Genomic DNA, 26,686 nt, shown 5'->3' with positions numbered 1-26,686 from the left:
TTTTCTACCATAATAATTGTGATTAAAAATATCTCCAGACTACTAGACATAAGAAAGCCTCATTTTTACTTACTGTAACAGCACAGTATATATCTACTTTAAAGTCATTTTATGTTCATTCTAACTGAATCGTTGGTATAGTCACATAAAGACAAAATGTTTCTTGAGGTACATGACAACAAAGTGCAGCAAATGGTAACAAATCAGGCCCAAGCATTTTGTGCATCGTATTTGGTTCATGGCTAATTTACAAGAAGTAATCAAAAAAATCTGTAATTTGTCATTTTTGACAACTCTTTATTAAATTTTCAGAGCATAAAGACAAAGACAACAGCATTGTTTTAGAGGTACATATTTAGCCATATAAAATCACCCTGGACGTCACTGCAACATTTTTAAAGCATTTCTGTGTAACAGACTTCTAATTCATTTTTAAAGGAACATCTAATATTATTGCTAGAAATTATATCATTGTCAGCAAAATGTAATATAAGCACTCTGATTACTCAGCTGTCTTGTCTACCACAACAAAGTAATCCCAAACAATATGGTACCACAGCTTCATGTTTGCAAGCCATATTTATTATGTCTTCCAGATTCCAGCAAAAAACAGATATTAAGAAATACATGTTAATCATTGCCCTAATGAGAACAATATGCAGTTGGTTTTTAGGTTGTCACAAAATACAGAAGACCGGTACAGACTAAATGCATCTTAAGTTCAAGGAAACACCCTCCTTTTTCCCACTAGCACATTTCAGTTAATGGTCTTTTCTGAGACAAAATTTTTAATGAACTATCTAAATTTTAGTGTATATGTTTTCACTAGGCACAAGGCTAAAAAACAAGCCTGACCACAACTGTAAAAGGAAAATAGCCATGGTATTACTTGCACATGTATAAAAAGCTATGAGCTTATAAAGCACTAAAAGCCTGCCCAGCATCTCTCTTCCAGAGATGGTGAAAGCCTTTAGTTTTCCTCAGTTATGGTACTATCAGACAGTAGTAAGTTGTGTATCCTATTTATGCAAGACTTCCTATCATTGTTAACTTGGATAATTTTTCCTCACTAAAAGGTGCCCTGGAAAAGTGCACTGTTTGTGGGGAAGAGTCCAGCAGCCTCTAAGGAAGAAGCAGAACTTGGTAGCTCTGCCCAAAACCACACTAAACCTCCCAGTGTTGCACTATTTTCAGCTAGACAACTTCTGGAACAAACTACTACCCAGCACGTGCAAGAGGACAGGAACCTGGCTTTAAATATGCAAAGTAAAGGATGTAAAGGATGCATAAAATGCATGCCTAGACTTATAGAATGGAATAATTAATTTCATTTTATAAATGCACAAAATCCATCACCATTCCATGCTTCTGATGACCTGCAGGTGCATGCAGATTTGGTCTGAATTTGTTAAAGCAAAACATGTGCACCTCTTGCACATTTTTGGTTATTTATTTCCCTTACAGAAACTTTCACTCTGCCCACCAGAAAAGGATGTGGAGATGACAAGGTTTGAAATGCTGACTGAACAGCAAATATGGTAGTTATCAATAGAGGAGGTGCAAAATAAAGCAAGATTGGCACTTCAGCTTAGATCTCAGTGCCTTCCCATCACACCATACATAAGACATCTAAAACCTTTCTCTCCAATTTCTCCTTCCATCTCCTTGCACTGGTCAGCTTTGTCTTTCCCAACATTGTGAGGCACTATCTGAATACTAATTTAGGCTTTCCTAATTATGTACTAAGAACACTTTTTTCCACTTCTGTATGGAATTACAATGGTATTTCCATACTTTTTGAGTATACAAAGACTTTTGAAAATATTTACAAAATATTAAAGCCATTTAGAGTGCAGTATCTCTCAATCTTTTTGCATAGGTTAAAACTAGTATTACCTCAAAAAAATGAGTGCTAAAATAAAATATCATTGAAAAATGTCTAATTGTACCCTTCTGGAATACTTCACCAAAAGTGTAGTAAATGCAAGAAAACTTTGGCTTATTTTTTGGGGTTGTCCCTCTCCCTCTTTCCCTTCCTTTCATGCCCTTCTCCCAAGAAACAGAAAAGGATTTTTTTGCATGTCAGCCAGCATTATGTGAATAGAACTACTCTAGCAGAAAGCAAAAAATCATCTCAGACATCAGGCAACAAAACCAAGGGAATGGACTTCCATACTTTTGATGTACATTGTACAAAATGGAATATTTTTTGGTCTTACCCAGGACATATTTCCCCTTCTCTCGAGTCCCCAGAAGTAACAACAAAATCTAGCTTTTTCTTCATGATGTTACCATTATTGCAGTCTGCTTATGCTTTGTCTTCTTGAAAAAATAAATAATAAAACCTTTGCAAAAGGAAAATCAGCCATAGTTTAAATAAATAGTATCTATAAATATTATCTTAGTGGTAACTATATAGTACTTCTAGTGCATCACTGAACAGATTAACATGATGAAAGAGATCTTTTGTGTTACATATTTTATTCAGTTAAATGTTTATGTTCTCTTTCAAGTGAAAACTTACAATTCTGCAAAAGAGCAACAATAAGCTTGAAAAATCAGGCTAGACGTCAGCAGTGGACTATTAATAACCATCCTCCTGGCTATATTTGTTTGCCCGGGGCAGCCAGTTTCCATAATCAGCATTCATCTTTCATTCTCCTTGTCTGAGCTGTCTGGCAGGTGCTGGGTGGGGTAAACACTGATGGGTCAGCAATACCTAGCTGTAGATCAAAAAACCGAGTGGAGGTTGTCACGCTGTAGTTCTTTGTATAGGTTTCCTGTACTGGGTAACAGTCTTTGACTGTGTAAACGCCAACCCAAGATTCCACTGAAACAAAGCAGAAATTTGACTATTTTAGATGACAAGCATGAATGAAAGTGTCACAATGATGTTAGATTGGCCATATCTCAAGCAAAACCTACAGGCTGGAACTGCCCATATTTCTTGATCGGGCCTATCTTTCTGACAATCTTAATGAAGAATTGAGAAACAATTTAACAGATCCTGAAGAAATTTTGGAAAATCCAGTGGTACTTGCAGTGAAATAGATTGACCTGTGCTATCCTACAGGCCAATAGTAGCTAAGCAACTTTAGGTTTCTATGCAGTCTGCTTACCATGGCAGCATTCCCTATCAGAGGATGCGTGGCAATACAAGAAAGGCCACAAAGCTAGCATAATTTGAACACCACAGTGATCTTAAACCTTAACATTTTGGTGTTGAGCACATTTCAAATCATGCTACCAACACCTTTCAAGTTTACCTCTTTTGAAGGAATGTCACTTCTGCTTAGTCACAAATTTAGTTGTTTTGCACAAATCCGATCTTTTCTAACCTTTCATGCTACTTTTATGTCAGCACTTATTCGCTTCACCATCAAACCAATGTAATGCTCAGTGAGTTGTTCTCCTAGAAAGCAAATTTTGGTGCCTCCAGCTTGGGTAGCATGGGGACAAATTGTTTTACATTCTGCTTTTAAGAAGTTGAAAGGTATGAATACTGAGAACTTGTGGTCCACATTGTTGGGCCTCAACACAGTCTTCAACACTCTAAAATACTGAGCTCCTACAACTATTTAAGACATTCAGTTCCTTCCTGTGCCTGGTTCTGCACCCACCTACACAATGAATTGCTTGTCTTCTGCTGTGGTTACATCCTGCCTTCACAGCCATCTGAAATCTTAAGCACCATTTGTATACTGATGATACTCACCACATTTTAATTTAAATAAACATGATGCTTTTTCTGTCATATTGTCACAAGCACTGGAGTTTATCTTGGTAGAACAGTAATATTTCCAAATAAAACTCCTCTCTCACCCATCTCTTAACTCATTCCTTCTGTTTACCAGCATCTGCTCATAACATCAGTATCATGGTAACTATAAACTTTTGTAATTCCAATTCCCCTCAAACATTTCTACTGGGTCACTCATTACTTCAAGAATGCACTTAATGCTGATCTCCTCCATGTATGTGATGTAGCAAGTCTGTCCATTTTTTTAAAAGAAATCAGTTTAATTCCATGCGCTTATCTCAAGAGTTGTTCTGTCACTCTTTTCCACCCTTGTCCTTTGCTATCACCTCTATCTACTTCTGTTTCTGCAGTTTCCTTTGAACACACTTCACTTTTAAAACCTCACTTTAAAATTTATTTATCACATACACCCCCCTTCTGTGATCTTTCTTTACCCCTTCCATCATACAGCACTTCATCCAATTGTTTCATGTATTTCAGATCTCTTGATAGCAGAAACTCATGAGGTTAAAATATGGTTCCTCCGAGTACCATCTGTATGAAATTTTTCTAGTCACAAGGAGGCTTATTTTCTCTCACTCAGCAGCAATCAAACATACTTATTTTCTATCCTTCCAGTACATTTCATATAGTGTACCACAATGGCATTATTGGAAACAGACAAGTTCTGACATGAAATGTCTGTGCAGTATCTAAAAAAAAAAAAAGAAAAGGTGTCAAACTAAGCAATATTTGAACATACTTCTCCGGGTCATCCTAATATACCAAAAACATCCTGATCTCAATGAGTTTGGTTTTGATTTTCCAGTAATGGAGGGTTCTTTTCCTCAACAAGTCATTTATCAGAATTTTGAATTAAAAAATAAGGTAAAATATAATGCTACCAAGGTATTATGTATCTCTGCTATAATCTTCACAATTTTAACAATTATAATTTCTAGAATCCAAACTAGTATTGTCTGAAAGGTAGATGGGCAGACAAATTTAAGACTTTTTTTTTCAGAATGATCATACAGAAAAGCACTGGAAATACAAAATACTACAGGATAAAAATCACACATCATTAACTGAAGGTATCTGGATATTAAGTTCCATAAAAGTTTCCAAAATACTGGATCAGAAAAACAAAATTCTTGGACTGGGTGATAATTTGTCTCTTGTAGAATACCAGAGGATATAGTGACCTAGTTATAGAGGTCTAATGACCTTATCCTTCATTTTCTTTCTACTTTTATTCAAGAAAGAAATATTTTCCCCTGCCAAAATGCTCAGGTTCATAACCAGCCCATATATTAGGTGGCTATAACCATAAGTATTGCATTAGCTGAATAATGCCATAAACTTCATGGCTTTTTTTACATTATTTTTATAGTTGTCTGGGTCATCTCTAAACCATAGATGAAACTGAAGCCAATTTGCTAATAAATTGCTATGCATCCAAAAGCTAACATACTCTACCTTGGAAAATTCAGCCTACTTTCTTTTACGATGCAGGTGTTCAGCTGCCAAGTGCAGAACTAAGCCTCAGGAGCAGATGTTTCTTACTAGCATTGTGGATAACAAAACTTAGGTGCATATTTACAATGTCCATTGCTGCAGAGCCATGTTTTGGATGTATTTTATGACAATATTAAATATTAGAATGCAGACACACTTTGATACCTGTTTTGCTTCTATTATGCCTTTTACCAGAGATACAATGAATGCTAGTTTGTGTTTCTAATTATATTACTGATTCTTCTATGGATAAATTTTGCATACAGGCTGCTGGATTCAGATGCAAAATAACGCTCTTCCGTGCCAAAATCTGTATGGTACAGAATAAAATGCAAACAAGTCCCTTGGACATATTTGATCCTACTTAGATACAAAACATTTTCTTAATAAAATAAATTTGATAATAAAACAATATGCTGTACATAGGGGATATTTATTATGTCTTCCAACAAACTTCATAGAAATATGGAAGGCTGGGGTGAAACATGAACAATTTTACTTTTCCCTGGGTAGCAGAGACAGTGATTATTATTAAGATGAAACAAAAGTATGCACATACATTTCCTGGCTGGTTTTCTGTCAGACCATTCCTGTACCATAATTTGATCTCCAGGTCCCCCAATGTAGTACTGATCTTCATATGTTGAATTGGCGGGGATATCATACGGATCCCATGGCTCTGTCAGAGCAATCTTCGAACAAAGCTTTGTAACTTGCTCAATCTGAAACATCACTGCATCTTTATAGAGCAATATATACTCAAAGAATCTGAAACATAATAAAAAAAAAAAAAGTTAATGTAGATAATCTTTTCCTATACTAAACAAGAAGCACTGCTGATAGATAAGCTTGCCTTTGACTTTCAGTATAAGACCATTTTCACTTGCTTTTAACTTTGCCAAAACTTTGAGAAAGGCTAACCAGTTGGGCTGAAATTTCCCATGCTGGAAATTCGTCTCAGCTGACTCTTTCCAAAATAAATAAATCAGGCTGAACCGGCTCAGCCATTTCTGAGAACAACAGAACAACTTTTCTGAGAACAACTGAGAGAAAAACATCTTATTATTACCAGTTTTGTTTTGTTTTTTAATAACCTTTTCATTAAAAAGCTCTAATGCCTCCATGTTTTGGAGAAAGAACTTGAAATTTGGCAGGGGAGAAGTTTTTACAAGAAGTTGCCCGTATTTGGCTGAGTTATAAGCCTTTTTAAAAAATCTGTTTGCATAGGCTGAATGAATGTGGTAGAGCCTTTCTTTGTGCTGGTTAGATGTGGTATTTGCCACTCTCAAAGATGCTCCTCAATGGAAACACAAGTAGCTTAGTGTGATATGCTGCTGAAGCAGAGAACACGTGGTTCCAAATGCAGAACTGAGAAGCTCTCCCTCCTAATGGCAAAGTTTCTCTTTGGAAGTCACCAGACCCACGGCAGTAATTAAAGCAGGAAGGAGAGGAGAGAAAAAAATAAGGCAGGGATAAGAAGAGGTCTGGAGATCAGTGAAATTGAGAGGCCAGAAGGTGAGGTCAACAAAATCAGTTGATTTAAAACTGATCCTTTATATTTAGAGTATAATACATTTAGAGTGACAAAGCCCTGCTCTGAGGGGGAGATGGTAAACATCTTCATGAACCTTTCCATTTACTTCATAGTTACGATAGTTGCTTCTACCACAAATACAGTGACTTCACCTATAAAAGAAAGTGATATCATCCTTACCTTATAATGAGATAAAAACAGAGAGAAATTGAAATTATCACAAACATCAACTGATTTTGAATATGCAACCAAAAATGCAAAAGGCTTAACTTTCCAGGGTACTTAACATTACCTATCACACAATGAGTTGTTCAAAGCACAATTCAGAGCATTCTCAGGAGTGCTCTGTACCTTTGGCCAAGGAGAGTCAGGATCCACACTCTAAATCCCCTAGAACTGTACATTCATAATTAGAAGCATCCCATGAATATCTCAGCTGAAATATTTGGCTACAGTCTACTATCATTCAGTGACTCTAGAGAAAAGAAAAGGATGGGATTAATTCCCTGGCACAGCTTCATCTTGTCCATATGTAATAGTGTCTCCTTCCATCTGCAATTCCTTGCCCTTGTCTTTTCAGGGGAAAGTAAAGTTTACATAAAACAGAGTTGACATCAAAACAATTGAAAATGTTAATTATTGAACTGTACAACTACATTAGATAGGAATCACTTCACTTAAAAGCATGTCAGCAACAGTGCAGAGCATACTACTGAAGAACTACCTGATTCCTTATATAAATCAAAGCCTGTTATCACATAAGCACATCCATAATTTTTACATCATACTCAGTCTAGAGAACACAGTCACAAGAACAATAACATACACTGATTTTTGTTTGCAGCCAGACTGTAATGACTCAACTACTGTTCAACTGGTGGCCTGTTCACTCCCATGAAAGCAGGATACGGAATGCCTTACAGATTAGCCTAACAACATTTAAAATATTTGAATGACAATGCCGTCATTTTGTGAAAGGACAAAACCCCAATGTTAATTAAGCAGTACAAGCTACTGGAAATATAATGTACACATTTGCATTTATTTTTTAGTTTAAATCTTCAATTAAAACGTATCTCCTATGATTTTCTTTTTTTTTTTTTTTTATATATATATTTTTAAACATTTATTTCCCACATTTTCTTTTTCCTTATCATTTCCTTTAGAAATTATTTCATGGAGCCAGTATCTTTTGTTCTAAATTTTGTAACCTGAGAATTGATGTAGTTGCATGAGGGAGACATACCGCCTTTACACAAGTGAAGCAGTAGTTCAAACCTCAATCTGACAAATGCAAACATTTAATTTCCAGCTCATGAATAGCCACTGTGGCTTCAGTAAGATGACCTCAGTACTTGCAGAAGTAGGGCCACAATCCAAAGAAGCCTAGTCTTGAATTTGCCTCTTGCATGCAGATGGCAACATGTGTGTAAAAACACATGTTTTTATACCCCATCCTATGCCTCATGCACTTTGTACACTATGCCCTTACTAAGACTCTCTCATGCTCCGTAATGCTCTCTTTGTCTGGGCCTGAAAATGGATAAATTTGGTGAGAAAAAAGTCATTAGACTTGAGACCATGCTATCTGCTCTTCTTCAGGTGCCTCTGCACTGAGTCCTGCCAAAAAATGCCCAGTGCTCTTCCCAGTTGTAATTTCTGAAGCATGCAAGTCAGCATGCCATCCAACATATCTGCACTACCCGTGGTGTCTACTTCTACACTTCCACAGGATTCTCTCAATTCTCAAGTCTAGAAGGAAGCTGGCTGCCTAATTGCCTTTGTAATGAGACAGAGGAGCAGAAGTGCTGGTATCAGCATGCATGACATATTGAAGCACATCAGACAAGATCATTTGCTAGAGAGAAGCAAAATAATGGTCTGAGGCTGAGACAGGGTGAAAGAAATTCCTTGTGCTCTAAAACTGGCTCTGCATCATTTCACTCTGTGGCTTTGGACAAGCAACTTACAGTACCGGAGCCTTAAGATTCCATTCCTCTTACTCCTTACTTTTTGATTGCTGTAACACCAAAGAGCCACTACTCAAGAGATCAAGAATCAGTTGTGCTAGGCATTGTATTAACAAAGAACAGAAACACAATTCAGAAAACAATGGAACAATAGCTCTTGTAAAACAGATGTTCCTTTCCTGCAAAGACATATGGGGTTTTATGTGTCCGGTATTTTAACCTGTTGACTCAGTTTTCCCAGCTGCAGTTATTGTGTCCTTAAAACTCCCACTCACATTAGCCAGGATTTATACTACCTAGTAATTATTATGAAGCAATTGAAAAAATGGAAGCAAAATTTTATGCATTATTTGTATCAGAACCGTTGTATTGCTCAGCAGGGAACAGTATTTGATATTTATAATATCAAGTTGAGCTCACTGCAATTATTCCAAAGCTAACTTTGCCTTCTTTTTTTAAGATTAACTGAATGTGTGGAACATCTGTCTGCCAATGTTGTATTATTTAATTCTTTACCATCTCTATTTGTAAAAAGATGCTTTTAAACACTCTGAAAGAAGTTAGAAACACTTCTAACTAGATGAAATTCCACTAGAAATATCCCAAACAAATCCCCTGTTCTTGTGAACATAGGTACAAATCTGTAATTCTAGTTATCTTATACCCTCTTGATAACATTGCCCACAACATTTTTGTGACAATACTGCTTTCTATGGAGTTGTTATCCAAGAAAGATGTACTGAGTGAATGGGAACCTCTAGTAGAAGGATGACTAACAAATATCATCTTCTCATCTCTTCAGGTTAAGAAACTTTTCAAAGGAGCAGAACTGCTAAGCAGACATTCGGACAGTTGATAAACACTCTTCAGGTCAAGAACATTCATCTGCTTTTGGAAAGCTCTGGCTAGCTCACTTAAAGACTGAGAAGCATTCGTTTTTCAGTATATTTCTGGGAAATCTTTTCCTCTTTCCCATGAAGTTTCGGTAATTTCAGACTTCTGTTTTTCTTCTGGTGTATCAGACCTCTACAACAACAGTAATTTACCATATTTGATCTCACATGTTTGGCAGTGATGCTGGATTATGGTATATTGTATAAATATAGTATTGTGCAAATACATGTGACAGCAAATGTAATCTGATATTGTGTAAAAGCAGTATTTTTTAGACTGACTTAAATCATTCACAGATTGTAAAAGCCTTTTTTATTTTCAAGATGACCAAGCCCTCTGTATCAGGTATGTAATTAGCAAGGTATCTGAGGAACTCTGACAGTATTACCAGTTTCCAAAGCAGAGAGAATTAGGCAGTTTACATCCTGTTAATGATGAAGTTCATGTGGAAAGAAGATCTTACATATAGGAATCAAAATTTGGAAGTCAAAGCTATATTAACTGAAGAATTACATATTTCTGTGACTTTAACTACAAAACTTATTAAAAATTGTGCAATGTCTTATTCTTTTAACTGTTTTTCCATAAATTAGATTAGCTACTTGGCAAATACTAAGGGAAATAAGTTCTTCAGCAAGAACATTGTTTCCCTGGCTGTTCTTTTTTGTTTGTTTGTTTGTTTGTTTTTTCAGTTTGACATTCCATAATAAACAGCCTGATCCATCAAGTGGTACCCCTGAGAAGAATGCATTCTAATTTAAGTTAAAATTCGGGAAAACAATAAAGCATTGTGTTTAAGGGAGTTGTGTTTTACAAGGGGCTAAAAGATGTACTGTCTCTAATAGAGAGCATTTGTGTGTCTCCCTAAACAATGGAAAATGTGGCCAGAATACCACAATGCTTTCCAATTAATGATATCACCTTCTAGGGAACATGGTATATCCTAGTAGAGACACACGACATCAAAATATACTTGAGGTCAGGGATTATTTTCCTGTTTGGCTTCCATAAAGAGGCTTATGAGGTAGGTTAACAATAATACAGGTTACTAGGAAATCACAGCAGGGCTTGGAGAAGACCCTAAAGAATGAGGAATGCCAGGACTTCCATCTCAATATTTATTAAAGACCTTAGGAATGGCAGAGGAAGAAAAAGGAAAGAAATGATTGAGGTACATTATCATTTATTTATTATACTTCTCATCTTCTTTGCATTATATACAGAAGGGAAGTAAATAACTCAGTTGAAGGAGTGGCTTCTTAGAACTGAGATGTGAAAATGTTCTTTTGAGCATGCAGTTATATTAAGGCACTCTCTAGGCTTGGAAAAATGTAAAATTAAAAAAAAAAAAAAGGAAATCTAACATGTAGAGATAGCCAGAAAAATCATGGTTACAATAATTTAGAGTATTCCCAAAAAGAAAAAAAAATACAGAAAAGACATACCTGTGTTTCTGTTTTTAATTTTACTTCTAATTGTCAGATTTATCTGGCGTTTTTACATGTTTCTCTGAAATAGGCTCAAAGACAAGGTATTAAATTGTATCTTAGCTCTGCCCCAATATAATATCTATTGCACATATAAGAAAGTCATAAAAGAATGAAGTCCACGATCACAAATAACTAAGCTTAAACAATCTCCCTTTTCCAGGCATTTATTTTGGAATAATAATAATAATAATAAAAAAAAAAAAAAATGCTTTTTCAGCTAGGATTGGGCATTGCAGCTTCATACACATCTTTACTTCTATATATAAACAGAGAAGAATCTTCATGTACTATATGAACAGGGATACATGAAATTCAAGAGAACTATGTTACTCTTCGTTAAGACTGAAAAAACTATCACCCACATACTTGGCCAGTTAGTTGCTCTTCAGTATGAATTCCCATATAAAAAGTAGTAACAAAGAAGTTTGAAGAACAGATTGCCCTTTAAAACAGATAGGGAGTAGGTCCCTTTTCTGATAGAGCAAACTTTTACTTTGTGGTGGAATACTCTCTGGAAAAAATTTGTGAGGATACTCACTTGTACCAGATTACTTCCCCAAGATGTAATGATTTCCACCTTCCATCTGCAATGATTTCCTTAAAAGGGATGATTCAGGTCTTTCAGATATCTGTCCAATGTAAAAAATAAAATAAAAAAAAAACACTAGGTCTATTTTCAAGGGATTTTGGAAATCAGGCCAGCTAGGCTAATCAGACAACACAGTCTGAAACTTAAGTACACTATAACTTTCTAACATCTTTATCCAAAGACCTGGGTATAGCTTATTTTTAAATAAACTTTGTGGAAGATGGAGATTCACTTCACTGAAAATAAATGCAACCTGAAGTTCTGGCATTGCACTTCATTCTTCCTCCCCACCTCCAATGTAAAAATAACTTCATTTCTTCCAGAATTCTTTGTGTGGGTCTTTTTCCTTCAGCAGCTATAAATCACAAACAATATTGTTTGCTGAGTGCATAAATTAGTGACTGGATTCAAATACAAAGAGTCGGGGCATGAAAAGTCCAGGTGGAGTTGACTGCAAGTGTGCAAAATAAAAGAATTAGGGGAAAAAGGGGGAATGTCTGTATGAGAGAAAAGGCAGCATTAGAGACAAATGTTAATTGCTCCATGGCTATAAAGCAAATGGTATTTTAAACATATATCCATTGATCTGTGGTACAATAAATGGTAATGCTATAGGAAGGTAAGCCTACAGATAGCGCTACCTTCACCTCAGGCAGAGAAGGACTGTATGCTTTAAAATGGAACAGATTTAAAGCTGAGAAGGGACACTCAGATCTCAGCAGGCAGGAGCACAGCAGAGTGCAGTTCCTCACAGCCCTGACTGTAAGGATCACATCACGATTAGAGGTTAAAAGCAGAGAATTACAGCCTTTGCATATCTGCTGAGTGGTGTCTTGCCTTCACCTATCCCTCTGCCCACATCTCCATAAGCATGTCCACAAAATGCTTTTGCTTCTTCCCTATAATCACAGAATCACAGAATCACAGAATTTCTAGGTTGGAAGAGACCTCAAGATCATCGAGTCCAACCTCTGACCTAATGCTAACAGTCCCCAATAAACCATATCCCTAAGCTCTACATCTAAACATCTTTTAAAGACTTCCAGGGATGGTGACTCCACCACTTCCCTGGGCAGCCTGTTCCAATGTCTAACAAACAGATACATCAGATATTAACACAGGCAGCTCACAAGCTCTATTGATACAGACGTGAATTTGAATTATTTTTGTTTATCCTTGCAGACATTGTATTTACTGTCAGAAACTGGGAGCTATTGGCCAACAGTTTCTGAACAGAAGGCTATGCTGGCTACTATCTACAAGCTAGCAGTAGGTATTCCAGCTCATGTGAATGTTTCCAACATTAAGCTCCCAACAAGTTCTAAAAGGAACAACCTTTTACTATTGGAAAAAGAAACAGATTTGTTTTCAGATTAACAGTGATTTGAGGAATGGGGTCACATTGAGATGTAGATGAACTGACAAAAATCTTCTGTCCAGTCTAGGGACTGAATGCCTTTACTAAAATACAGAAAAAAAAAAAAAAAAAAAAAAAAAAAAAAAAACCAAAAAAAAAAAAAAAAAAACAAAACCAAACCAACCAACCAAACAAACAAGAAAAACCTTGAAGGTTTTTCCACCAAGGATGATCTTCAGAAGTGGGAAACCTTCCTTTAAATTCAGTAACAATTCAGTAAAAAAGTAAGCATTTAAGTAAAAAAAGTCATTATTTTGGAAATTTCACAAGCATCCTCTCAAGATCATTACACAGGGACATAAGTGCACTGCTGTAGTTTCTAAATCAATCAAATGAGAAGGATTGTATGCTTTAGTTATTGTCTGTAGTGATATCTGAAAGCAAATGCATTTGATTGCTAATATTGGTCCCACTGAGACCCCACTCATGACTGAATATTATGAACTACCCTCTCAATAAGTTTTTCCAACCAGTTTTATATCTACCTTTAAATATTTTTCCCTGTGTTTTCCTGGATTGCTTATGAGAATATCATGGGAGACTTTTAAAGCCAAAATTTATGGCATCTGCTGCTTCTTTCTTATTGACAAGATGTGTTTTTCTGTCATCTAAAACTCCTGGAACTGAAGAGTTTCATTTGAGAAGGTCAAATTAAAATCCCTTTGCAAAGAGGAAGTCATTGAAACAAATGTTTTAGCTAGTCTGTGAAAAGGCCATTTTTGTCGAACTTTATGAAAAGATGCATATTTTACAAATAGAAAAGAACTTCCTAATTGTGATCTTTTTCCTTACCAGGCTTCAGGTCAATGTCCACAGTTTCTGATATTCTGAGACATGAGTACATGGTGCTGGGGCAGGTAGGCTTCATTTCACTGAGGCCCACATCTAATATCAAACAATTCACCCTCCAACTCATAAAAGATTCTGCTCTTGAAATTTTTGGTCTCATTGTGTGTCAAAGTTTTAACGTTACATTTTCTGTTGTGCAGAATGATGTTACAGTTTCTGCTAAAACTCACAGAGCACCGAAACCTACAGAGAAACCAAAGTATTTCAATTGCAATTTTGGCAGAGATTAATGTAATACTGACTCTCTATCTATTATGTCTCCCAAATGCATGTTGTGCTAGTTTCATACTAAGAAGTGAATTTTTTACTCAGTTTGTCACGTATAGCATGGTGGGGAGGGAAGCAAGATTATATCTGTGTTTCTGTTAACTGCATGCAGTACATCAATGGGCAGAATTTTAATAGAACTGAAAACAGTAGGAAGAATGGAGAAAAAATATCAATTATTAGTAAAAAATACATAAGAGCAACCTCTGGCTCTGGGCATTGCCTTGCACTTGAATCTTCTCTTGGCAATATTCAGAGATTTTCACTATGTTGACCAGACAAAATGGTTGTGTTAATTATTGCATGTGTCTATGGGAGAGAGCCACAGCATGCTGAGGCCTTCTGCTTTTGTATTATACCAAAGCCATGCTATAACAGGGCAAAAAAATCAATTCATAAACATGACAAACACTGGCTGCTCTCTGAAGGATGAAAAGAAAAATGGTTTGAAACACCTTTAAAACCTGTTGTCATAAATTACACAGAAGGGTTTTTAGACCAAACCTGGGCTAGAGAAGAAAGATCTATTGGTCTCTTCTGCCTTTTACTATTTTGCCTTCCCTTGTATGGCCCTGCAGTTTTTCTGGCATCTCTGCTAATGGTAACTGTTATAAGCCTGTTGTAGCTTCCATTACTCTGAAAGAACTATTTCTTTCTAAAGGCACCCAAAGATAGAGTGTGCAATTGAGAAGTGATTTTCAAACTCAAAGGAAGGAGGAAAGTCATGTTAACAAAGATTGCTGGAAAAGGAACACTAAACATTTTTGATTGCCAATGTTGCTTTCGTGTGGCTGGTGCCAAGAGATATCGAAATCAATGTGAAGTGCATGCTCTCAGCATTTTTCTCTGTCTGAGTAGCCACCCTACTGAAAGCTAATAGTACATTTGGGTGGCAAATGATTTTGTGTTCTGGATGGAGCCCTGAATCCTGTGCTGAAATTCAGCATTGTAGTAATCTCCATTCCTTTATCCAAACATTTCCCTCCTGTGTCACTTGCTACTTCCCTTCTCCTCTAAAAATGTTGGTGGTGATGGGAAAACCAAGTACAAACCCTTACTTCAAAAACTGCAGTTTTTTTAGTGAGATACTTAATTCCATTGAAATCACATTCTTTTTATTGTCAAGCAGTTCAGACTTTTTATTTTAACCTGTCTTGAATAAATAGCTTACTCTGTTGAGTACTGGCTTATAGATGTCTTTGCTCTGTAAAGAAAATTTTGATCTAATTTGTATTTGGTGAGCTGAGAAGCTGTAAATGACCATATGCGTCATCTTGGGAACATTATAGCTTTATGCACTGTGTTCGACTAGACGAAGGATCCATTAGTGACCCAACGGAGGTGTTTTAGAGCAGGAAAGGAGAACTCTCTAAACACCATCTGCTCATACTGTTGCTTGTAAAATGATGTCACATCTGCTGCTCTAAAAACATTATGCTGATCTCTTCTACAGTACAAGGCTGTTGCACTCCTCTTAGCAATGGGAAAGGATAATGTAATGAAGCAAGTTCAAATCCACAAGATGCTGTATTGCAGGGAATGAAAATAGCTACAAGTTTTCAGTATCAATACTGGGAAGCCCTTTAAAATGGAGATACCTCCCTCCCCGAAACAGATTTATCTTGGGCCTGGTTGTAGTCATTAAAGGCTTTTATTGATGAAGAACGTACTTCACTAATGAAACCCAGTCAGAAAGGGTCACAAGCACTTTTTTTTAAAAAAAAAAGATCAGTTTTATCCAGATTATCAACTTCAATATATATCAAAAATTTATATACAGCATCAACAAGTGCAAGTTGTTAAAGAGGGCAAGGATCACACACATACACATATATAAAAAGTGAAATAATTACTAGGACAGCAGTTCTGAACAAGAGCATCTGTGAGTCCTGTAAATCATGGACTAAAGATAAAACAGGACATGGACCTGTTACCAAAAGGAAAGCTTACTCTCAGACCTACTAACAGCATCATGATATGCAAGACATGGGAGGTCATTTATTTTATTCTGCTTAGCCCTGGTGAGGTCAGAGTGGTAATGCTCTTTCTGGTTTTGGATGCCACACTTAAGAGAACAGATAAACAGACTGGATATAGTTCAGAGAACAGCAAGAACAATGTGATGTTTAAAAAACATGACCTGTGAAGAAACTGGGCCTGTTTAGTCTACAAAAGCAAGACACAATAAGCTTGCCCAGTATATAAGAAGTTAAAAAATAATACCAATCATTCTTCTTGTTCACTGAAGGTAGCACTGGAAGAAAACAGCATCATTTTCATCAAGAAGGGTTTAACTGAGATATTCTTTATGTGCAGGCCTTGCAGGAACAGGTTTCTACAGAATCTTCTTAAGTTCCAGATTTCACAGGATAAGCAGGGGTCAGAAACATGCCAAATAAAGCTTTGCTTCCCCAGGATGGAGGAGCAGGTTACATGGTGACTCAGAGACCTTCTCTGCCTTACATGTGGGTCATGCTTGAATACTGATGGCTGCTCCACTGTTCTGGTAACAGGTAAGCTTAACAAATTAGTCCTGAAATTATCAGTTCTATGACTGACTTGGATCCTCGACACCGCTGCCTACCCAGAGGTGCTGAACAACCTTTGGTGACAATTTAATAGCTTTAAACTAGAAGAGGGTAAGCTTAGATTAGATATACGGAAGAAATTCTTTAATGAGAGGGTGGTGAGGCACTCTAACAGGTTGTCCAGGGAAGCTGCAGATGCCCCATCCTTCGAAGTGTTCAAGGCCAGGCTGGATGGGGCTTTGGGCAACCTGGTCTGGTGGAATGTGTCCCAGCCCATGGCGGGGGGGGGGCGGAATTGGGTGATCTTTGAGGTCCCTTCCAGCCCAAGCCATTCTATGATTCTATGATAATTTTCCAAGACCTTCCAAAAGCAATAGTAGTGACTGTCCATCCTCTCTGAGGAGTCTCAGCAGAAAGTTGAGCCTCTGTTTTTATTTCATGGGGAGCCTAGGGATTTGAAGGACAGTGTCATGTCATAAATTGTAGGACTACTCTTTGAGCAATATCCATGATGCATCACAAGAAACTAACAAGGAACCACTGGCTACAAAGTGGTATAGAGACAGAAACATGTAACAGCCTGATTTGGTTTGTTTTATCCTGACAATCTTACTACAGATTCCCTAAAGCAATACCCTAAGGAAGTGGCATGTAAAGGCAAAAGAAGAGAAACTGCAAGAATTAGATTCAATGTAGAGTTCATCTAAAGAAAATAAAAGAACTATCCATCTTCAAACATGACACTGTGAATGCTATTGCAACAAAATTGTTGCACCAAATCAGTGGCTACACTGAAAACGGTCACCTACATATTCTGTATTGACAGAGCTCAGTATGTTCTTAAAAATCAACTGGAACGCAAATACATAAATACTTAATAGAATCATAGAATCATAGAATATCCTGAGTTGGAAGGGACCCTTAAGGATCATCAAGTCCAACTCTTGACACCGCACAGGTCTACCCAAAAGTTCAGACCATGTGACTAAGTGCACAGTCCAATCTCTTCTTAAATTCAGACAGGCTCGGTGCAGTGACCACTTCCCTGGGAAGCCTGTTCCAGTGTGCAACCACCCTCTCTGTGAAGAACCCCCTCCTGACGTCAAGCCTAAATTTCCCCTGCCTCAGCTTAACCCTGTTCCCGCGGGTCCTGTCACTAGTGTTAATGGAGAAAAGGTCTCCTGCCTCTCGACACCCCCTTACGAGGAAGTTGTAGACTGTGATGAGGTCTCCCCTCAGCCTCCTCTTCTCCAGGCTGAACAGGCCCAGTGACCGTTCTTCGTACGTCTTCCCCTCCAGGCCTTTCACCATCTTCGTAGCCCTCCTCTGGACACTTTCCAACAGTTTCATGTCCTTTTTATACTGTGGTGCCCAGAACTGCACACAGTACTCGAGGTGAGGCCGCACCAGCGCAGAGTAGAGCGGGACAATCACCTCCCTTGACCTACTAGTGATGCCGTGCTTGATGCACAATAGATGAACATACATTTCAAAATCTTTCCCTTCAACCTATTGAGTACTCATGCTAGTGTACGTCTGTGTATTCAATGGAGAATTTACAGATTCTGTTAGTCCATCACAGAAACAACAGCTCCTGAAGACAGGAATCACCTAAAGTAAGAGTAGCTAAAAATACAATTCTATTTTTAAGAAAGTTTATAGCCATTTTAATTGTATTAAAAACCTGACATATTTATTTTTCATTCAAGGACAGTTCTAAGAAACAGTAGTAAGGAGGACAAGACCTGTAAATAATATTGGTATAAATATACTGCACTGGCACAGCTGAAAGTTTTCCATGACTCAGGGAAAGGTCACTAGACTTATTGAACATGTTTAGACTACCCATGCTGATTAAAACATGACAGAAATAGGTTTACCATTTAGCATGTGACACAAATACAAACCAAAGTCTTTAGCGAACAGGTATGTCTACCCAAATTTTTTAAAATTTGTTTTCTTCCCAACAGAGCTCATGCATATGATACTGGTAGGGAGTCACAGTTTTATTTGAGCTTCCTTAATTAATGTGAATTCAGAACTTCTGTATATACAAGAATTAGTTTCTTTTACTGTTCATGTAACAGATACTACCATAAAAAATAATTTCTGTTTTCAAAGCTCAAATGACTTTATTTATAATTTAAACTACATTTGCATATTGTAGCTTTCTGGTGTTTCTAATTGCATTTTTACACATTTAATGGGCAAGATTTTCAAAACTGACCAGTGATTTTGAACATCTTCATAATTTGAATGCCCAACATTAAGATACATGAAGAAGGCTGCTTTTCAGAGGAACAGTAGTCAGTGTTTTCTAAAATTCATTGTGTCCGTGTAGCCATTGCAAAATTGAGGTGCCCAAAATTACTAGACAATTTTTGAAATCTGTGTAAGAAACGCCCGAATTCTCTCCCCAGGAAAACACATTTACACAAATCACTCTTGTATATACCAGATTTTCCCTGACATCTCTCGTGTTTCCCCTGGCTGTCAGAAGATGGTTGTTCTTCCCACATTGTAACAGCAGATCCTCATGTAACTGCCACTGTTTACAATTTCCATCTGTCAGCTACATAATTAGAGATAAATCAGGCCATATAACTCCTTCTCCAAAATTATATATTAATCTGACCCAAAACCTCATGAGATCAACCAGAAAAGTTTCACTGATTTTTACAGATGTTAGATCAGGTGTTTATTACTAGAATGATTTGGATAGAAAGGAACCTTAAAGACCATCTAGTTCTAACCCCCATGCCATAGGCAGGGACACTGCCCACCAGACCAGGCTTCCCAAAACCCCATCCAGCCTGGCCTTGGACACTTCCAGGGACTGGGCATTCAAAACCTAACATAACACAATTTCCAATTTATCTAAAATAGGTAATCTCTGGAGATGCTGGAAGGCAAACGTAACATGTTTTATGCAGTCTAAACTCCCCAAAATGTATCTCTACAAGTTAAAACTGACTGAATATTCTGGGTCTTATGATATTTCTTCTTCTCTTATTCATAGCATTCTGGGCTTTGTTTTTAGGTAAAGTAATTAATGTATTTATATTGTTTATATATATTAAATTATTTGAATCTTAAGTTGTAATTTATATTAATTATCATTATATTGTTAAATTACATTATTACTTCTTATTAAATTAAAAGCACTTACATTTTTTAAACATCTTTTTGTCATAAAAATAAAACAAAACAAAACAAAACAAAACAGAACAAAACTATTTGGGGCCTTTTTAATGCAGTCGCTTGGTACAGCTAACTTGACAAAAATCCTAGTACTGAGAGTGTGGAGACTCAGAAAAATGAGTTCAGTCATGGAAAATCCTTGCAGCGTTTTCATTTATCTGCTTTCTCTGGTCTACTGTGTCTCTTGGGGTACTTCCTCTCCTACATTCTTTGTATTGCGTTAACCCTGTAGATGGATTCATTTAGGGGCAGAGCTATTACAGTTTAGGTGGGTTGAGGAGCAAAAATCAGGGAGGAAACTCCCACTGTGGGTGAGATGGCAGTTCTGCTGCTCTTCACCTCCTTTTCCCTTTTATCATCCCAGAAATTCTCCCAACCCTTAAAGCTTTAGAGGACAGCAAACAAAAGCTATTTTTTACATCATGGTTGTGACAATATGGTCCATCTTCCCCAGCAAACTGCTTATCAGTGCGGCCAGGCTTTGGGCACAAGGCTCAGAGGGCCACATCAGTGCACTTTTTCCTGAAGTAGCTGGAGAAGCAGAGGATGCAGAAGGCTGCTGGATGTAGATCCATTGAGCCCCTCCAAATAACAGGTATATCCCAAGTCTGAAAGCTCATGGTGGCACCCAGAGGCTGCTCTGATCAGCTGTAACAAAGTATAATTTCTACATGAACAGTTCAGATTAATAATGACTTAAGCAGAATTTTGTTGATATATCTGATGTTTGTTCAGACACCACACTAACTTCTTGGCTAACAAAATATACATATTGTTTTCCCCCTTTTCATAAGATTCTAAGTGACATTTTCTAAAATGCAGAAGTTTTCTATGGATTTCTACAGTACAAAACTACATTCAAATATTTTTGGGGATAATTACGAAGACCAGACTGATTATAAATGCATCTGTTAATTGCAGACAGCAAGTAATTCATTAGACCAATGTGTCAGAGAATACTGGATATTTGAAGAATACTTCCATGGTAAAAAATAATAATAATAATCCAGAGGACATTGAACACACTTAACAATGTTTATAGTTACTATTGCTACAGTATATAAGCATCTCAGTTACAATACATATCCTGCAGAGACATACAAGCTTTCTAAGTGAATTTTTCCATTCTTTCAGAGGAAGGAAATTCAGAGAACCAAAGTGTGTTTCAGACATATGTGAGACTTCCAAACACCGGTAAAAGAGGAGAGCCCAGATGACCCACTATGAAGCCATTCATAGGGACCCAGCTAAGCAGATGTGCTACCAACACTTGGCAGTGCCTCAAGCAGCAGCCTGTGCCTCCATGCCAGGCTATGCGTCACTCAGGCCTGGCTTGACCACGTTAAGGAGCGGGTACCCTGAATGTATCTGAATTACACCCAGTTCTGCCTCCACCTCTGCCTGACCAACTGTTTTCTATTTCAAAGACTACATTACTTCACATGAAGGATTTATGAGCTTAAAATACCCTGCCTATGAGGTATGTATGATGTGAAAACATATTCTCCTAAAGTTAAGCAACAAACTAAAAACTGTGAGAAATACAAAGAATACCTGTAATTGTATTGAGAATAAATATCTGCATGCTTACACTTGGTTTTGGAGACAGGCAACCCAAAACAGTAAGTTAAAAAAAAATAGCAGTCTTTCTTCTTCTGCTACACTGAGGTAATTTGATTTTTCATTTTCACTCTTCAAGAAAAAGGGGAATAAACAAAATGCAAGGCGTATGTCCACTCTCCCACCATTATCTCCTTTTACTTGTCTCCTAAATCATTTTTTCCTCTATAAAAAGTACAGTAGAAACCACACCTTCACACTTTGTCAAGCATGTTATCCAAATTTCACTCTTTTCTGAGAAGGGTGAGGTAACAGACTGGTCGGACTTTGCAAATCCATCTGTGTTTACATGCACAGGTATTTGAAGTGATAAAAGGAGGCTTCCCAGTCCCCAGATGCCACCACAGATAAGGAAAAAGATGTGTTTCTTCTACAAAAGATTCAGGCCAAGAAATCTGGATCAAATTAAGTAGTGATACATTAATTTGGGAACTAATTGTAGTAAGAATTCCTCATCCTGTATGGAGCTCTGTTTTCCAAATAATAAACATCCTCTGAGAATTACCATAACTGCATAGCATGAGTAAACTTTCCAGTGCTGGCTGCCTAACGGTATGGCAGAATCATAATTTTCCTGGCAAGAAAAGTATCTGAATATGATAAAACCACAGTTGCAAATGGTATTAGGAATGAAAGAATGGTATTAGGAATGAAAGAAAAATGGTATTAGGAATGAAAGAATGAAAAATGAGATCTCTTTGCTGCTCTCAATACTTCAACTCTGTGCCCCATACAAGCATTTAAAAGTCCTTAGCACTGCCATGCACTAAAATTCCCTTTGAAAACTTTGGGAAAAATCTGGCCGTTCCCTCTCAGAAACCTCCAATTCTGAAACAACAGGTATCCATGCAGACACGACTTAAAGAAAACAGGTTGCTGAGAAAGATGTGGATGCCCCATCCCTGGAGGTGTTCAAGGCCAGGCTGGATGGGGCTTTGGGCAGCCTGGTCTGGTGGGAGGTGTCCCTGCCCATGGCAGGGGGAGTGGAATTCCATGGTCTTTAAGGTCCCTTCCAACCCAAACCATTCTACGATTCTATATAATTCTCAGCTTTTTGGGAACTATACACAATAGTAGCCTTGCACCAACCTCCTTGTGCAGAGTTTTACCCAAACTCTTGAAAATAAATGGCAAATGCAAAGCATGCCATGTGTTCAGGAGCATTCGCACCTTCTGAGACACATGATTTCCAGATGAAGTAGTGACCTTGCCCTGAACTCCCACAAAAAAGTGACAGGACAACACACATTGCTTGCTAAGCGTGACACTACCACACCAGACAGAAATGGGCAACATCAGAGACTGAAACCTCAGTGGAAAGTCCTGTAAGGTCACCACCTTCATTGCTATCCTACACCATTTTTGCTCTGTAACTAGTCCCAAGCTCAGAATAAGAATGCAGCGGGACAAAAGCAGAGATTTTTGTTCCTTATCTTGATGGTAAATAGTAGTACCATTCTGCAGTGATTCTTTAGGGAAGCCTTCTTTCTCACCTCACTAAAGCTTTCAGAAAAAATATTACTTCTTTAAAAAAAAAAAAAAAAAAAAACTACTAGAAAACAGTTTGTTCCAATAGACAACTTGGGATATTAGTTACAGATGCCATAAAACTTTTACTGCTTTACTGCTAACTTCAGTGAAGATGTTGACAACGTGTTTTGAACATACACTCAAAAATATGAAATAATATTTGGCAATAGCTGTAAAGAAGCAGATTCTGAAGAGCACTTGACTGCACAAGAAGTCAACCAACAAGAACCGGTGAAGCCATTTTTGGAATGCATCACTTCTGAACTATTCAAGTGACCAAAAGGTAAATATGCAGGGCCTCATTACAATGTTATTTTTTAAATAGAGCAAAGAAATAAGGTTTATCATAACTGGCCTTAATATGTGATGTTGCAATGCATGTGGTAATTTTGGTCTTCTACATCGTTTTGCTATCAGTCACAATATCACGTTTCATTATGAATTATCCTCCAGATACATACTACATGTAGAAAATAAAATACCCAGTAAGCATGCAAAGTTACCTTCCAGCTGAGAAGGACAAAGAAGTTTAATGAAGTTAAGAATTAACAACTGCTTGAATATTTCACTCTAAAAGACAATTTCAACTACAATGAATAGATTGCTTTTACTTATAATTTAGGGAGGAGCTAGAGGAAAATTGCTTCACTGGGTTGGAACTTCATAAGATCCAAAAGAAGGCAGCAATGAAGATTTTCACTACTACTTCCATAATTCTACAAATCTGATGTTCCTCTGTATCCCGTAGCTTTTAGATGGCTCCTTGGAGAAATAAGGGTTGAATCAGACAGTTATGCATTTCCACACATATCTCCATTAATTTTTGAAACATAATATTATTTATTTACAAAAAAGATCCAGAGAGAGCTCCAGATTTAGATTGATTTGGTACCTGACTATACCAATGATATCTGATAATCCAGGTCTTAACCACTGAAGTCTCCTTTTTTTTTTTTGGACAGACAAGAAATTAAAAATATAAAAAATAACTAAACACTGAATTTTTTAATATACAAAATAAATATGCTATACACATGTAGTGTGGCATCTGCACATATAACCATTGACTTTTACATTACTTTTCCAATATAGCATTGCCAGACAACTATGGAAGCAGTATTCAGCTGGGAAAGACAGCCCCTCTGGGCTGGATTTGGCCCACATAATAATGATAGAAAAAAAGAGTAGATTTCATTCCATAAGGAATGAAAGGGATAAAATAGGCTTTCACAGAATGAACAGTTAAGTAGCTCCTAAGGCATGTGAAATCATAATAGCTGAAGACTGAAGAGCTGTAATGACTACCGTATGAGTACTGTACAAAAAGAAAGTGCCTGCCAAATTCACGTTCTGATGCCAAAAATTCAGAAAATCATGAAAACCTAAAAGAAAATTTGAAATAGCAAAAATATGCCAATTGATAAGCTATAAAAGCAACCCTACTGACTATTATGAATACTACTAAGAAAATTACTAACAAAAGAAAGAATTCAAAAAAATACTATTACCTTGTTCACTTTTTTGTTCACTTTTCTTTAATAATCAAATGGGACATAAAGCCAGAAGTATATGCATAACCTTTAAAAAATGATTAAACTGATTCTCAAATAAATGTTCTAAATGATCTATATTTATAAAAACATGAAAACAAGTAAAAGTTCAGATGGAAACAACTGATTCTTTCTTTTTCACTACCACCTGTCATAAATTAGTTTTTGGACAAGGACAGCTGTGCTGCTGTTGAAAACCCCTAATTTACTCTTGCGTATAAAAGTATAAAAGGTACAAACTCTGGAAACTAATACACTACTGAACACAAGGATTGTCTCACATGCTGAACCTCCTGTTCTTTCATGCACGGGAATGAACTCTTGGCAGAAAATCCTGTCCTTGACCTATGACTCTCAGGTATCAGAGAGCAACCACGCTATTGGAAAAAAAAAGCCATGGAAGGACACAGTTTCCTATGGAACCTAATATCTCTTCTCAACATACATGCACTTCCCTCAGGGCCATAAAAATAAGGCAGTAAACAAAAACAGATGAAACAAACAGGTCTGTTTGGAAGTAATGAGAACAATTTTCACTGCCTGGTGCTACTTCAGGTTATGCAATGCCATGCAGGCATAATGCTCCTTATTCTAAGGGAGCCAAAATATTGCACAATGTGGCCCTGTTCCACACAGACATCACCCTTCCCCAGTGTGCCAGACACTATACCATACTTGAAAAACACTCTGAAGAAGGAAATAATTTCTACTTCTAGTAAAGAAGAGCAACAGGTAAAAAACAACAACAACAACAACAACAAATTGAGAGTGAGAGCTCAACAAGATGCAAGCAAGAGATTCTTTGCAAATTTACAGGGAAGGCCAAGCTGAAGGTCCTCTGAAGAAAGCTATGGAGTTGAGCAGTGTACAGGTAAAGAGTTGGACTTCCGCTGCTGCAGCTACACACACCTACAACCCAAACATCACTGGCCACAGGTCATGGGTAAACAGAAAGCAGGCCTAGCATGACAGGCATGAAAAAAAGCTCTCTCATGACCTGCATGCAGTTAACAACATAACTGACTATCATTTCACTGACTTATCTATAAAAATTTCCTCCACCTGAAAACCTGTCCCCCACAGTTACTAAATGGCCAAACCTGTTGATATGTAAAACAAACCAGTCTTCAGCTGGAGGAAATTCTCATAAGTTCTCATCACATGAACAAATCAATAGCAATGCTAACCAGTCAACAGTAATAGGATAATATCATGAAAATGAGGTACATTAGTAAACAAATGGACTAAAAAATGAAAGGCAGGGAAGGTAAACAAAAAAAAAAAGGGGGGGGGGGGGAGAAGGGGGAATTCTTTTGTTTTTATAATTAAAACATTCTGCCTCCTTCCCTGATCACTTTATCTCCCCTAACTGGCAATTGCCTACCAACATTCATCCCTGGAATTGCTGGCAGAGGCAGGGTGTGGACCAGATTCAGAGGCACACGTTTTATCACCACATCTCCCAGTTCCACTCAGATGACACAGTACTGAAAGCTGTCCACCACAGTTTTACCATTGCTGTCATCTATAAGGCTGGAGAGTGAATGATGGCTTCATTTTTGGCAATGTGGACCAACCTCAGGAATTGAGGCTCAGTTTGAACTGGAAATGGAGAAATGTATTTCTTGTATATACCTCCCACATACGTTACAGATGTGGATCTAACACAAAGTCCTGGGATGAGATCCTTGTGCCAAAGGCAAAATTCTCATTGACTTCACTAAGTTTGCAACCCTGAGTTACAAAAGTAAGCAAAAATTCATGAAAAGATCTTTTTCCTGTTAACCAAACATATAAAACCCTTCTCTTTCTGGTATGTCAAGGAAAATACAGGTCCTCTGCATATGAAAGACAAATCATGGGACTGAAAAAATCAGTGTGTCCTCAGGTCCTATGGCTCTCTCCAGATTCACATAGGCAGCAGTAGCTCCTAAGTTCTGATCCCAGGACCATGCCCCAGCCACTTTATACCGGAGCAAACTCCCTCACC

At 37.3% G+C, this 26,686-nt stretch overlaps 1 protein-coding gene across 1 annotated transcript in view; it reads right to left on the bottom strand.

Moving 5' to 3' along the window:
* Nucleotides 1–276: 276 nt before the first annotated feature.
* Nucleotides 277–26,686, bottom strand: part of EPDR1 (ependymin related 1) — a 33,716-nt gene continuing 7,306 nt past the window's right edge. The window contains exons 2-3 of the mRNA XM_084509373.1: nucleotides 5,817–6,025; nucleotides 277–2,830 (exon numbers count right to left, since the gene is read on the bottom strand). Of these exons, the coding sequence (XP_084365499.1) occupies nucleotides 2,640–2,830; nucleotides 5,817–6,025 (400 nt within the window). The 3' untranslated portion in view covers nucleotides 277–2,639. The remainder of the gene's footprint in view (nucleotides 2,831–5,816; nucleotides 6,026–26,686) is intronic.

This window comes from Aythya ferina (assembly GCF_964211825.1).
Source record: "Aythya ferina genome assembly, chromosome: 2".
In the NCBI taxonomy this organism is placed as follows: domain Eukaryota; kingdom Metazoa; phylum Chordata; class Aves; order Anseriformes; family Anatidae; genus Aythya; species Aythya ferina.
This window is presented reverse-complemented; position numbering and strand designations above follow the sequence as displayed.